Below are 14,374 nucleotides of genomic sequence, written 5' to 3'. Positions count from 1 at the left end.
GGCCAGCCTTTCCAATCCTGTCAAGGGCTCTACTTACTTTATTCTTTTCTTTTGGCAGCAGTTTCTCCTCCATGTGGATCAGGAGAGTGTTACTGGGAGCCATTCTTGGCGCTCTCAGTCCTGGGCACAGACCCCCACGTCAGGTCGCTGTGCTGAGCGTCCGCCTATGCTCTGACAGTTCCCGACTGCCGCTATTTATACATCAGGGAGCTTCAGCAGATATGTGAGTCTGGGGTTTGCTGGTGTTTCCCACAGCCGTTCAGCCAATCCAGGCACACAGCTGAACAATAGAGGAAGCATCTATTAGTGCATGGTACATTGATTGTAAATGCCCTGGAGAGAATAACCTTCTGCCCACGCTGGCTGGTGGAGTGTGCAGCGTGGCTCTTCGGGGCTGCCCAGGGAGCTGGGAAAACACTGACCCTCCAGCTGGTTGTCTGGGATCAATTGCATTCCTGAGTCCCTGCATGTGCCAGTCACATTCGTGGCTCGGAGGAGGCACGCTTCTGGGGAAAGGCGGGAAAAGAAGAAGGGGAGCGCTGTTAGGGTTAAAATCAACAGCACCAAGGACATCTCTGCTCTGTCTAGAGAGGGCACTCGGGTTGCCAGAGTGAGGGTGTATATGTGCTTGTCCATACAGTCATTTCACTTTTAAGGGGTGAGCCAAAGTGTTACCAGTGTGAAACAGGATATTTGCATGACATTTCCAAACGCTGTGGAGAACCCACAGTCAGGATGGCGGGATGTTGGATAGACGGGGTGAACAAATAGGAAATGGGAAGCAAACAGAAATGGTAACCTCTGTTTCTCTCTTCCCCTGAACACACCGGGGTCTGCCAGCCTGTTGCACCCGTGTTCCCATTGCCTTCATTAAGGACAGCCACACACCTCCCAGCAGAACTGGGCCCATGCCTTGTCACTGTTGTAGCTCTTTCTGTTCCCTCTTCTTCTCTCTTTCTTTCATACAGACATTTATAAGAGTGGTGGTTAAGATGGACTAAAGAATAGCCTCAGATTCAGCCCAGAAGCCCTAAGCCTTGGGAACTCAGAGGCAGGGTGTGAATGGGATTTAGTAGCTGAGGCCCATCTTTGGATATAAAATTTTTATGTCAGTAAAAATGAAGCAAACATTATTTCTTTTGTGGTAAAGGCAAGAAAAAGAATGAAGCTGTGTGGACACTTTAGGTCAATTCTGATTTTGTATTACGAGAAAAATCTCTGCCTGGATACAGTCCTTGAGGCAGCACAGAAAATAACCCAGAGCCTACCTGAGAAAAGCTGTGCTGCATCCTGCCATCCAAGGGTCCAGCCTGTAGAGCCCGAGGCAGAGGTGAGCTCCTCTTCTCCCTGTGCTCTGCTTGTGCACGGGAGCGTGGCTGAGAATCTGGAAGTGGAAATGGTGGAGGGAAGTGTGTGGTGAGGTAAGAAAGCCAAAGACAATTTCTTACTTGAAAATCCTGAAGTGAAGCCTGAGTTTAATGGGCAGTTGACAGGAAGGAGGGAGGTGTCACTGAAATAGCCAGCTTCGTGGTTTTCATTGTATGGGCCTGAATGGGCTTAGCTCTTTGTGAAGGGCAGATGTTGTCCTTGGAGGCCTTTATTCCCTGCTTTGTGGGAAAGCCAGGAGACAAGACATCTCAGGAACACTTTGAAGCAGTCAAAGGATTATGATACAAAATAAGATACAGCTCAGAGACCATGCCCTAGCTTCTGCCAGCTATAGTAAGGTGTTGCCCTTTTTCCTGTATCCTTTGGCTGGCCTTCTTCCAGAAGCTGGTGTCCTGTGTTACCCCTTTCCTAGCAAGGGAGCGATGGTGGCAGGCCTTGAAGCTAGGAGCTGACAGGTAGGCATGTACCAAGCTGGCTGAAGAGTCTCTTCAGTGTCAAAAACCATCTTTTTCCCAACTCCTGAGAAGCAGCCCTGACCTTTATTGCTGTATTATAACTGATAGCCAGATGGTCTTTTGGGAGTTGGATTCTTTCCCTTTAAATCATTCAGGCTCAAGCACCGTCACTAATGTCGTGAGTAGTTGCAAGGCACACTTCTATTGTCCCAACAAGAAATGTTATCAATAGGGGAAAAGTATGGGAAAGGCAGAGAAATTCAAACCCACACAGCCTGGTGCTAATAACTCCTTTGTGGAGCCTGCACTTCTGTCAAGGCACGATGAACTCACACAGCTTTTTCACGGAGGAAGGCTGAAAGGCGCCTGTTTCGCTGGGCGGGCAGGGGTTTCTCAGAGATCTGTGTTTACCAGGAGAAAGGGGCAACGTGGGGCAAGGGGGCAGAGATACTGGTGCACCCACTGGGGTGGCCAGCAGGAATAGCGAGCTCAGTTGCAGCCCAGGCTGTCCCGGGGGCTGCTGGTTTGCTTCACCATGCCTCAGTTTGCCCTTCTGGGAAATGGGAGTGGTGCTGACAAACTCTTTCACAGAGCCCTCTTGGAATCAGGAGCTGAGGCTGTGTCTGAGGTGCAGGGCAGCGTGCGGGGCCTTGCAGGGTTTGTCCAGTGTGCAATCTCATTCTAGTCAGCTTTCGTCTCTTCCCCAGGCCAGCCCATGGTTAGCACTGCTGGAAAGGCTTATTTCCACAGGTAAAACAGGAGGCTTTTTAGGACCAAGCTAGCTCTGACCTCACTTTCACAGCTGATGTGCTAGTGGCAGCATCACCGAGGAAGACGGTAGCAATGAGAGCACCTTCCAGGGTCCCGAGTAGACCTGTGCTGACACATCTGTGTGGAAATTACTAGTATCTTTGAATGCTTGATATAACTATTGGGTCTGTATGTTGTGCCACACTCATACCTTACTATTGCTGGGTGGACATGTCCTAATGTTTAAGATTTCTGAATTTTAGTACCACAAATCCCTGCAGTATTACCACATCCCCTCATCATCCTCATACTCTTATGACTTGCTCTGTGGAGGTTTCTTGGATAGGGTTTGAAAAGACAGGGTACTGCCTATTTGAGGTGAACCCTAATGATCCTCTGACAGTTTTTAATTTATGAGCCACTGCTTGCTTTGGTGTCACAGATGAAGATCCCTTCTCCCAGCCCTCCAGGTGCACCTAACCCTGCCTACCATGTTCTGCACAGGGGGGTTCAATGATATTACATTCTACACAGTAAATAGTTCAAAAACTTGTTTGGCATGGGAGGTAATATATAAAGAAATTATCCTGCAAAACTTGCTAATCAGGATTGGCTTCTTCCGCTCTCACAAGTCAAGCATAATTCTGCTGTGTGAACCAACAGAGTGGAAGTGTAGTGAAATCAGCATCTTTCAGGGGAAAAGGTTATGTTGTTATTAGACTTACTGTATAAAATATTCCATTAGATGTCATTAGCACGGCATTATCTTGCCTCCTTTAGACACTAGAACCCTGGCAAAAAGGGGTCTTTTATTACTGTAAAGTACATTCTTCACAGGTTTAACCTTTTTTAATTAGTTTTCTTGAGATCCAGAATGCTTAATATACTGCCATTCCCAGGTGCATAAGTGAAGGAAAGTGGACTTTGATCGTTAAGAAACATATGAGACAATTTGATCTGCATTTTCAGGGTTGTTAGAAGCAAAAGCAATTTCTATAGCTGCTTGTGTGGGTGACCCTGAAATAGTCATGCACCAATGACATAGTCTTTCTACAGTGAGTATTACAAATAATTAAAAATTAAGGAGAATTTATTATTTTTCTGCCCAGCTGAAATTCCCACAAGTCACCTCTCAGCATATTCAAGAGTGCACAAGAGGGATTTATTATTTCCTGGTATATTGACTCTGAAAGGTCTGGGGATTACAGCTGCTTTGCACATGAATAGCTGGAGTGTGTTGTACAAAAGGCATGGTCTGTGGGATAATGGGGTTGGATGTGGGAAAGCGCTGACCCTGGGGGAGAGCAGGCTGGTGCCTGATGGCAGGAATCAATTATGTCTCAAAGGAACACATTGCCCTGGGAGCAGGCTTTGCGGGAGCCACCATGTTACGTGTTTACCACCCTCCTCCTCCAAAAACCCATATAAACCAACCACAGAATATATTCTACCCTTCCGCTTTTACCAGGGGACGCAGCTACACCTTGCTCTGTGGTTATGCCAGCCAGTGCTTAAGTTAGTTACCATCTCAGTAACATAGCTGTTCCCCATCTCAGCAACAGGGCTGAGACCCAGCAGTTCTCTCACACACGCTACCAGATGGTGCTGAGTTTTGCTCTAAAGCACCCCAGATAGCGCTGACTTCGGTGGGAACACACACTCCCCAAAAGTCCTCTGAAATACGCAGACCCCATCAGTCAGTCACCTACTCAGCTCTGGCCAAGGAAGGGGAACAGCCTGTCACTAGCTAATGGAGTGGAGGGAACAAATGCAGAAGCTGCTGAGTTCATGCACTTCCTTCATTGTTTTGGGTGGTTTTTTTCTGGAAGACAGTGGTATTCAGTTCTTACAATGGGCTCAGCATCTCTGAGGACCTGGCGTTACCACCTACCTTTCAAATGTCAAAATTTGGCTTTGAGAAATAGGCTGAAAGTCATAGGGATTTAGCAAAAACATTTTGATAAAGGTATTTTGATGGATTTTTTTTTTTTTTTTTTACTTTTTGATTAGTGAGCATTTGGGCTTTGTTTGGATCGATATCATCAATTTTCTCTTTATAGAATCATGAGACTTGGATGTGAAGTCTTACGGAAGGCCGTAAGTATTAGGAGCCTCATGATAAAAATCACAAGACTTACCAAATAGTGCTGCCAAGCATTTGGCAAGGAGAAGGTATCCTGCAGAGAGAATATTTCAGAGGAGCAGGTTGAGAATTGGGAGTGTGGCTCCTGAGGTCTGGCCCCAACAACCGCTTGCTGTCGTTGACAAGATGGGAACGGTGTGTTCGTGCCAGATAGGAGGGCAGTCACCTCTCCCCTTAGAAGAGCAGCAATTAATCCTATCCGCATGTGTCAGATATTTAATCACTCAACTCTAGCTAGGGCAGCGGTGGAGAGGGGAGATAATAGTCATAGGCTTCCCTGGCGTCCCCTGAGCCTCATTTGATTGTTCCCTACCTTGGGAACAAGTTTGTAACCTGAAGCTGATTCTCCCTCCCTTATGCCACAGCGAATTTCTCCCCTTCCCTTGAGCTCAGCCTGAGCTTTGAGATGTAAGCTCCTACCAGAATCCACTTTCTCATGCTCGGCAGCTGTCAGACACCGCACTGCAGAGCACAACGGACGTGTGTCTGGTAAAAGTGCCCTGGGCTCGGCGTCAGGTCCCACCCTGCCAGGCAGGAGGATTTTGGAGGACTAAGGAACAGCTTTGCCATGTTCAGCTGGCAGCAGGATGAGGAGATCATGTCTGACAAAGGCAGGCACCTGCCTTGCAGGCAAGAAGGTTTTTTCAAAAGCTAGATAACCTAGTTCGGAGCCAGGCAAAGGACTAGCAGAGGGGCACACGCATGAACTGACAGACCGTGGTCCTCACAAGGCACACAAGGCAGAGTTGGGTGCCCTCATTACCGTGCCACAGGGCAAGGTATGTCAGGATCAGGGGGATCTAGTGCAATAAACAGAGCCAGACTCTAAAGGAAACAGTCTAGAGAGGGTTAAGAATAGGACCAGGACCCCCTGAACATCCCCGGTGTAGCTGGTAGCATAAACCATGCCCTACAGTCATCTGGAGCATGAGGTACCAGACATCTGGCACGAAGTCCCAGGAGCTGCCATGAGGAGACTGGGCAGACCCTTTGCATACGACCAGTGATCGGCACACAACGCTGCAGCTGCACTGGACTTGCTAACTAAAGCACTGTGGCTCCTTTCTCATTTTTAATTTATCCAGGCCAAGTGTCTAGGGCCTGAAAGTCCCTTGTAAACTCAGGGAGTTCATGTAATTCAGGGCACACAGCATCCTCTCCTCTGAGGAGCTCTAAACCCAGAATAACCGTAACTGCTGGGAGGCAGCTGATCAAAATTAGATGGTGCTGACAGACAGATCTGCACAAGGACTAAGGACAGCTGCGGCTTAAGACTGAGGTTTAGTAGGTCTTCAGGAGTATGAATAAACAAATTAAAACTTAGTTTACTTTCTAGAGAGATAAAGTTATTTTCTGTTGAATAGATCATTAAGTATTTCCTGATCAGGATTTGAGGGCATCTTCCTTTTCAGCCATTTCATGGGCTTAAAGAAATTGTACTAAACAACGTTTTCAAAACCCACTACTGAACTTGAGTACAAAGGAGAACGTTTGCATCTGCTTATCTAGGTGGTGCATGACTGCCAGTGTGGTCCAGGCCGGTAATCCAAATTCTCCCACAAGCTAGGGAGTTGGCTCCTTTTCAGAGATGCCAGAGCTAATTAAAACAAAAGTGGGTGCTGAGCATCTTTGTAAACCAGATGTCTCAAATAACCACTTGGCAATAGAAGTGCTGCAACCAGTAGGCTATTTGAAATACTGAAATTTTGGTTTTCTTCTGTCTGCCTCGTTTTTCTTCCTTTGTAAAACATTGCTAATAATACAACCTTATCTCACAGAGGAGGTTGCTGAGAATTCATTAGCTGGTATTTGTAAAGCACTTTGAAAATGCAAAGCCAGTGCATTATTCCTAGGCTTCTGGATGCTTTCCATGTTATTAAAATCAGGATTTCAGAAAGGCTTATCGGGGATCAAAACAGCATCCCAAACTTGAAAGGAAGCAAGACTGTTAAACCATCAACTGTCGCCTCCCCCTCCAGCCAGATGTTAAGCCCTAAAGAACTGAAGTGGCACAAGGAATTACTTTCCCAAGTTCCCCCAGCTGGGCTGACAGGCCTTGATCAATGGTTCTCTCCACAGTGAGTGCTATGCAGATGGTCTACCCAGAGCAAGGTTTCTGTGAAGTACAAAGGGAAGTCAAACACCATTTCTAATTCAGCTTGTAGCATGGCACACTTCCTTTATCCTCCGCCTGAATGCGGTGAATAGGAGAGCAGTGTGGGAAACTGGAAGGAACTCCAAACTCACACAGTCTGCGGGTCTGTAAGACACTCCTGTCCTCAGACCACATCTGCCTGTGACAGACAGAGGGGAAAAGAGTGACAGAACGAAAAATCAGATTATAAAAACTGGGCGAAGGGAAAATAAACCCTGAGTAAAAGGGGAAAAGTGAAGGAAGCCATGCAGACAGACAGAAATTGCACCAGTCGAACAAGGGATTGCCAAGCAGCAGAGCAAGGAAGGGCTAGGAGGAAACGACAGGGAAAGGGGCTGCGGGAGCAGAATCTTGCTCATCTGCTAGTAAGGCCAAAGAAAATTGCCCCAGTGAAGGTGGCAGAGGTGGTTTTGGCCCAAACTAAGACTTCTGAGCCACATATTCTATTTAACTCTTTAATTCCCCAGATTTTTTGAATATGTCCCAGGAAACACAGACCCTTGCTATTAGTCAGGCTGCTCGTAAGCTTATGCAAACTGTTGCAAACAGATACAGAAGCTTCTCCAATCCTTAATTACCCTGGCATGTTAATCTGAATTGCTGTTTGCTGTAATTTAAATATAAGGTTTAAATACAGGACTGATCTCCTCCTGCCAGCTTGGAGATCCTCAGCTGTAGTTGAGGCATTGCCTGAGTTCAGCTTTGCCCAGAAGAAGAATGTGGTTTTTTTGCTCGGACTCTCCGTGGAGCCACTGACAGATACCAAGAGACTCTGCTACCACGTGTCACTCGACGGTCGGAGTGTCCATACCCCAGGTTGCTTGGGACCTCTGTCTTGCTGGTTTTTTTATCAAAAGCTGTCCTGCCCAAACGCAATGGCAACCATTACAGCACATCACCCACAATGGGCACTGACTCCCTGGCTCCACGTGCCAGCTGGTGTGCCTTCCTTGCAAAAACTTGGAAATACTGAGCTTTGAAACACAACCCGTGCAGGTCCTGTTCAAGCAGCCTTCACTGTAGTTTTGCAATGAGATTTTTGCACCTCTTTGCTGCACGGTGCTGAGGGGAAAAGATGACTCCTATGGACCATACTTTCATATGACCCATATAGAGCTATAGGAGCTGGGCTTGGCTTTTAAGAAAATTAGATCAGATTTTACACCAGTAATACTAGGGGGAAGCTTTTCTATTCATTAATACTTCTAAGCTATTCTGTGTTGCTTGGATGAAAGAGATGGGAAACAATAGACCAGGTTCTGGTATTAGTATTTGGCAGGTGAAAATTCAGGCTCAGATTTTGCTGATTAGGACTTTTGATAAATTCCACTGTAGGTGTAGAGCTAATTTGTATTTACACAAGTTCACTGGAGATCAGGAAGTAGCTCTGGAGGTGCAAAAGCTGCGGGCCAAATCTAGCAGCGTGCTTCGCTCCTCATGGAGTCCGAAGTTTCTGTTGACTTCAGTGAGGATCCACGTAAGGCCCTTAGGATTGGGCTCATTTTATTTTTCACCTCAGGATGGTCTGTAGGACTTGGTGCTAACTGATTGTCCTACCTTTTGCTGTCTTTCCCGTTCTCTATTCAGAAGCATTGCCCTGTCCCTGCTCCCAAGCGTTTTAGCTTTCTAAATGACTTACTAACATAAGGCTATGGAAGTTTGTGTACTTCTGCGTTTCCCACACCATTTCTTAACTATATTCATTCCTGCCACAAAGGAAGTGTGCCTGACTACAAACCACATTAGCAACGGTGCTTGCCTCTGCATTGTGTTCAGTGGGAAACCCTGCTCCCAAAAGGCCATCTGGGCAGCACGTATCAGGAGAGAAGCAATGGGAGCAGTGAGCATCTCTCAAGACTTGGGAAAGCAGCAGCATCTTTAAGTCTTCCTGAAGAGTGAACATCTGGCAGAGATTTGGGGGAAGGCTATTGCTAACACCATGTTTCTAACACGTTATCCAGATCCAGTATCTTGGGATCCTAGTAAGTTTTCTATGCAACAGGGTGTATGTTTGGAGTCATAGTAGAAGGTGTGTAATTCAGAATTCATTATCCTTAGTGTAAAGTCCACTGACTCTGCTAACTATAACAGGGAGGAATTTTTGTTACCACTTTTCTTTAGGATTTCCAACCAAAGCAGAAGCAGAGCATCTATTTTGGGTAATTGAACATCTAACGAGTAACCCTTCCAAGATGGTCAGTAACTGGCTAATTTTTCCCCTCACAGACCATGAAACCAAAGAGAAAATAAAAAGCTATTTTAAATATATGGGTTTATTTCAGATTTTAAAATTCATGTGTGACATAGAGTGAGGAAGTAGGAACCTCAGTGGATTTACATCTGGGGGAGATTTTGCTACGTTCCACTCACAGTAATACATTGAATATTGTAATTTTTATTATCACACACGTTCTAAATATGTGGGGCCTCCAGCCTCCATAGTTAAGTGAATTTCTCAAGGCTACAGAAGATTATTTAGCATTCAGCCTGCTCAGTAGCAGGCTTTGGGTCAGTTTGGATCCTAATGGAGAAGAAATTTTGAGCACTGACCGCTTGATTGTGCCGAGTGCACAACCACTACCGCGGTGTGATCAGGCAAAGTGTTGGCACAACTGTCTCCTACTCTTTTTCATTTGGCTTTGGACTGGCCAGATGTGGGGCAGCAGAGCTGATCTGGAATTCCTGCTAGGAAAGCTGATGCTGCCTTTGCTGGAGTATGGGTTTTTTTGTAAGGGACCTGAACTCACATTGCTCTGAAATCAGCTTGCAGGTGCTAAACTGGGGGCACAGGCATCAAGGGGCTAGCCACATCCATGGGGCACGAGTCACAGAGCACGGTGTGCCTTCACCTGCTCTCAGGCTCACGCTCCACTGAGTCAGTGGCAGAGTTCGAGGCAAGAAGTCTGAAGGCTTGGGTTGCAGCGACAGTGCCTGACCATGTAATTACTAAACAGCAGGAGAAAAAAAGGTCCATCACATCTCAAGCACACACAGTAAACAGACATGGAACAGGACTTGATGCTTGGGATCCTAGAAAAAAAATTAAGTAGGCATTTTTATCCCATACAATTCATTCTGCCAAGAAGGTATATGGAAGTTACTTTCTTGGAGCAAGAAAGGAGATAGAGGTTTTCATGCTCTCTTAACTTGAGCTAAATGTTATAATAGTGAATTAAGCAAAATTTGTACCAAGACCAAGGAGAGTAAGGTGGTTCAGGCTAGCATGACTGTTCCCATGGAGTTAGCTTTGTAATTCCCTGGATACCGAGTGGAGAAATAAGAGGTTCACGTGTCAGATCGGGCTGCAGCGATGCCAGGTGGAATCAGCAGTGGCAGGCACGCGGGCGGCCATGCATCCAGCCTGAGCTGGGTTGGCCGAGGGGCTGCAGGCAGCAACAGGCACGGCGGGCTCTCGCCTCTCCCCCTCACATCTTGGAGCCAGGGCCCGTGAATGTGGCAGAAGAAAGCCAAAGGCGGACCAGTTCATTCAAGTCACACATCTGCTCTGCTGCAGTTTTATCATGGAAAGCTAATTTGTCCTCCCCCAGAATAGACATCCTGTGATGCAGGAATGCAATAACGCACAGCTTCCTGAGAAGTAGGCTTAGTTTCTTGTTGTCTGCTGTGGGTAATTGCAGGGAAGGGATCTGACACTTTAAACAGCTTTGTTGGACTAAAACTGGAGTGCCTGTTTATGTGACTTGTACTGGAAGGGGAAATTATTGCTGTTCTTATAGCTGCTTATTAGGGAGTTAATCTGGAAAACAGAAACCGTCTCTAGCAAAACTGCTAGTGGTCCCTGCCGATCACAGGATTGGCACATCTCTTCTTCATGCGCCTGATTAACGAGCTCAAGAAATGAGTTACTACTCAGGAGTTTCTGTTTCAGAGAATCTCCCCAAGAGGGATGCACAGAGCGAAAGATTGGTTTCAGAGGTGGCATTACATGGGCTCAAAGATAATCCACAAGCTTTGAGGAGAACATGTGAAATGGTGTCACAAAAGCTTTCCCACAACTTGACATAAAAGACTCAGAGCTCAACAGCTGCTGCTCTGTACGAAAAGAAGGGAGCCTATTCAGGAGCAGTACAATAGGGATGGAAAGGCAGATCCTGGAAGAGGTCATTTAAGCCTTACCTGGTCTTACGAATAATCAGTTGCAGAGTGAGAGAGAAATGTATCTGTGTGTATGTGTATCCACATTAAAAGACACGCATGACCACACACATATTAATATATACATGAACACATACACATATATTAACATAAACACAAACAGTATTTACTTACTACAGTAAGAGATCCCCACACATAAGCCCTAATATTACTTGACAGTAATTTATCTGATTATTATTATTCCTGTCCTGACTCTTACAGAGAAGTGTGTTGAACTGATTAGGCCATGTAGTGCATTTGGAGTAGATCTGGGAGCAGAACCATGGTTCCAGATGTGTGGTTAATGCTGCTGCCTGCTCGCTTCACCCTTCTTGTAGTATAACAGGGCAACGCTGCTGCCAGCCTTGCTCCACACAGGCCAGGGGGCATGTCCAGAGGATGCAGAAACACTCTGCTGCCGTTTCCTTCTTCAGCTGATTGTGTGAGGTTAGAGCTCGTAAAAACAAGCAGTACTTGCACGGGCAGGAGGCTGGATAAACGCAGGCGGATCTGGTTCAAGTTTTCCAACGCGAATCTCTGGCTGTGTCTTTACAGGATACAAACAGCAAGACCCTTAACTCTTCCAGCTGCAGGCACCTATTGAGCAAAGACTGTGCATCTCAATATAGAAACTGGCCCAGTGGAGAATAATGAGGAATCAGGAATTTGATTTCTAATAAGTTTATGTGCTATGTAAATTTCTTCTGCATTCAGTTTTCCTTTGTGCATAGATTAAATGAAAATAATTAGAGTAAAATGCGTGTGAGCACGTGAGACTGAACTGATCCCAAAACACTCCGAGATCCCTCTCCTCGTGGATTTATCTGGCAGGTGTTTGAAAACCGAAACATAAACTGCTTGTGACATGGCTTGTGAGTGCTCTAAAGAGGTGCATAAGATACCAAGGGAGGAGGACAAAGATCAAAACAGAAAATGGTTTCAATAACTGTGTACTTACAATTAAAATGTATTTATTTGCAGAAAAGCTGCTTTCTGTTTCACATGGGCAAAACAGGTGTCACAGTCACCTGAGGGAGACCAACGGGCTCTGGCTTACCGAGAAAACGAGGTGAGCGGATTTAAAGAAATTCTGCTCTTTATGTGCGAGGGCCAGGAGCCGCTCGTGTGTGCGTGTGCCTTTGTGCGTGCTGGAGCGTGTGCCTGGGTGCGTCCCCAGAGGCTGCAGCCCCACGCAGGAGGCTGCCTGCAGTAGTTTATTTCCCGCCATCGGCAGCTGACCTCCTCCTTCCTCCGCACATGTGAGCCCAGGGCTGTGTCTGGAATGCTATTGATCGGCGGCATTAGTCAGCAGCCTTTTCCCATTGAAGGCCAGCTCTTTCCCAGCTTCTGACACGTAACTCTGATCCCAGCCTTTCACGGACCGCACAGTCCCCACCTGCTCATCTGGGAGAAGGTCATTATCCCCGGGCTATTCACTGGCAATGGAGCATGCAAGAATAGATGCTTCTCCTATTGTGCTGCCTATCTCCCTGATTGGCTGTGGAGTGTGGGAAACTCCACCAAGCCGGAGACCCACAGACTCTCTGTGAGGTTGTACGGTATAAATATGGGGCAGAGGCAGCTTCCAGCAACACGTTTCTCCTGGACTTCCACTCTGAGGCCGTCCCTCCTTTCTCAGGACAGATGGCTCCCAGCACCGTTTTCATGGAGCCTGACAACCTGCTGACACCAAAGGAGAAAAACAAAGTAAGTCCAGGCACAGCACGGCGGCTTCGAGCCACACTCTCAGCTGTTCTCACAGCAGTTTACACCAGCTGAGAAACTGGTCCACATTGTTTAGGAACAGTGATGGGCAACAAACAGTCCTGTGAAATGGCAGGGAGAAGATCCTTCTAATAATAGGTCTCTTTTCCTTTGCTTTTTACAGCTGAGGAAGCCGGTGGTGGAGAAAATGCGGCGTGACCGGATTAACAGCAGCATTGAGCAGCTGAAACTGCTGCTGGAGAAGGAGTTTCAGAGACACCAGCCCAACTCCAAGCTGGAGAAAGCCGACATCCTGGAGATGACTGTCAGCTACCTGAAACAGCAGAGCCAGCTGCAGATGAAGAGTGAGTATTGAATTTTGTTTCAGTCTCTAGCTTACTGCAAATCTGTGACAGTTTTATGACTCTCTAGACATGAACAATTGCTCTAAACTATTCTTTCTTCCCCCTCCCTCTTTTCTTCCCATCTCTAGCTGCAGGATCCTTCCATAAAAGCTCTCAGTTTGACTTCAGAGAGGGCTATTCTAGGTGTTTGCAAGAAGCTTTCCATTTCCTCTCTCTTCATAAAGTCCGAACTGAAACACAGACCAAACTCTTAAGCCACTTCCAGAAGAGCCAGTCAGCTGCTACAGAGGTCCCCTTTTCCCCTGGGACCGCCAGCACCCTGAAGCAAGCATCTCCGAAAGACGCCAGTACCCTCTGGAGGCCCTGGTAGTTAGGGGAGTCCTTATTTCATGGACCTTTGCCTTTTACAGTCCAGGGGAAGGATCTGACTGCATCTGATAGTCCAGCTCTTATCCTCTCTGCTGTAGGGAATTTTATTTCCCCATGTATTTTATTTATGTGTGAAAAGAATGGCATGCTTTTGACTTTTATGGGATCCTTTGGCAAAAGTTCAGGCATTCCGTTGAGTGGTGTTGGAGCTGTGTAGACACTGCTGATAACAGTACACAGCATGCTGCCCAGTCAGGGGGCTGATGTCTTCAAAATGAAGGAGGGTATTTTTGTAAATGTTACAGTTGTGACGGACGAGAATTGCTGTAGGAGAGATTTCTCTCATATTGCTTGTAAGAGCCATCAGCTTTGCTCTGGCTTGACTAGCGACGCTTGTTTGCTCAGTCACTCCGGAGGATAAATTTACTACCCTTTAGTTCATGCACACTTGATAAAAATCCGTTTCCCTCTGTTTGCTTATAATTTGTACAGCATCAAAGATGGTTTTTGTTTTGTTTTGGATTCTTCCCCAATGACCCTTTCATAGTCCTAGTATGTGAAGTGTGATGGATGAACAGAAGCTAGGAAACTATGTGGAATATTTCTACTATTTTGCTGCTTTTTTCAATTTAGAAAAAGAGTATGTTACTGCTTTATGTTAAAGAAAAGGTAGTAGGTAAAAGGTTTGATTTGTCAATGTTATACATTTTGGGTGTAAGCTATGCTTTTTCTAGCATTTTCATTATAATAATGATTTTTGTCTGTATTGAGTGCTTTAATTCATGGTGGATAGTGTTTCTCCCACTACTGGGACAGCCCTATGGCTTACATGCATACTGTGTATGCGTCTCTGTGTTTGTAGAGAGCAATAAAATGCATTTGTGTGCAA

General features: G+C 46.2%; 2 protein-coding genes across 10 annotated transcripts in view; one reads left to right on the top strand and one right to left on the bottom strand.

Moving 5' to 3' along the window:
• LOC141933585 (transcription factor HES-5-like) overlaps positions 1 to 158 on the bottom strand; it is a 2,591-nt gene extending 2,433 nt beyond the window's left edge. For both annotated transcript variants that reach the window (XM_074848366.1, XM_074848368.1), the window contains exon 1: positions 38 to 158. In XM_074848366.1, coding sequence (XP_074704467.1) covers positions 38 to 103 — 66 coding nt within the window. In that variant the 5' untranslated portion in view covers positions 104 to 158. The remainder of the gene's footprint in view (positions 1 to 37) is intronic.
• The window catches only part of LOC141933586 (transcription factor HES-5-like), a 26,149-nt gene extending 11,775 nt beyond the window's left edge, over positions 1 to 14,374 (top strand). For 2 of the 8 annotated variants that reach the window (XM_074848372.1, XM_074848370.1), the window contains exons 2-5: positions 62 to 223; positions 12,029 to 12,116; positions 12,936 to 13,116; positions 13,245 to 14,374. In XM_074848372.1, the coding sequence (XP_074704473.1) occupies positions 62 to 223; positions 12,029 to 12,116; positions 12,936 to 13,116; positions 13,245 to 13,486 (673 nt within the window). In that variant the 3' untranslated portion in view covers positions 13,487 to 14,374. Of the gene's footprint in view, positions 1 to 58; positions 12,755 to 12,935; positions 13,117 to 13,244 lie in introns of those variants that run through there. The other 6 variants (XM_074848371.1, XM_074848376.1, XM_074848374.1 and 3 more) reach the window with 6 other exon arrangements.

This window comes from Strix aluco, chromosome 22 (assembly GCF_031877795.1).
Source record: "Strix aluco isolate bStrAlu1 chromosome 22, bStrAlu1.hap1, whole genome shotgun sequence".
NCBI lineage: Eukaryota > Metazoa > Chordata > Aves > Strigiformes > Strigidae > Strix > Strix aluco.
The sequence above is the reverse complement of the archived record's forward strand: the minus strand, read 5'-3'. Positions and strand labels throughout refer to the sequence as shown.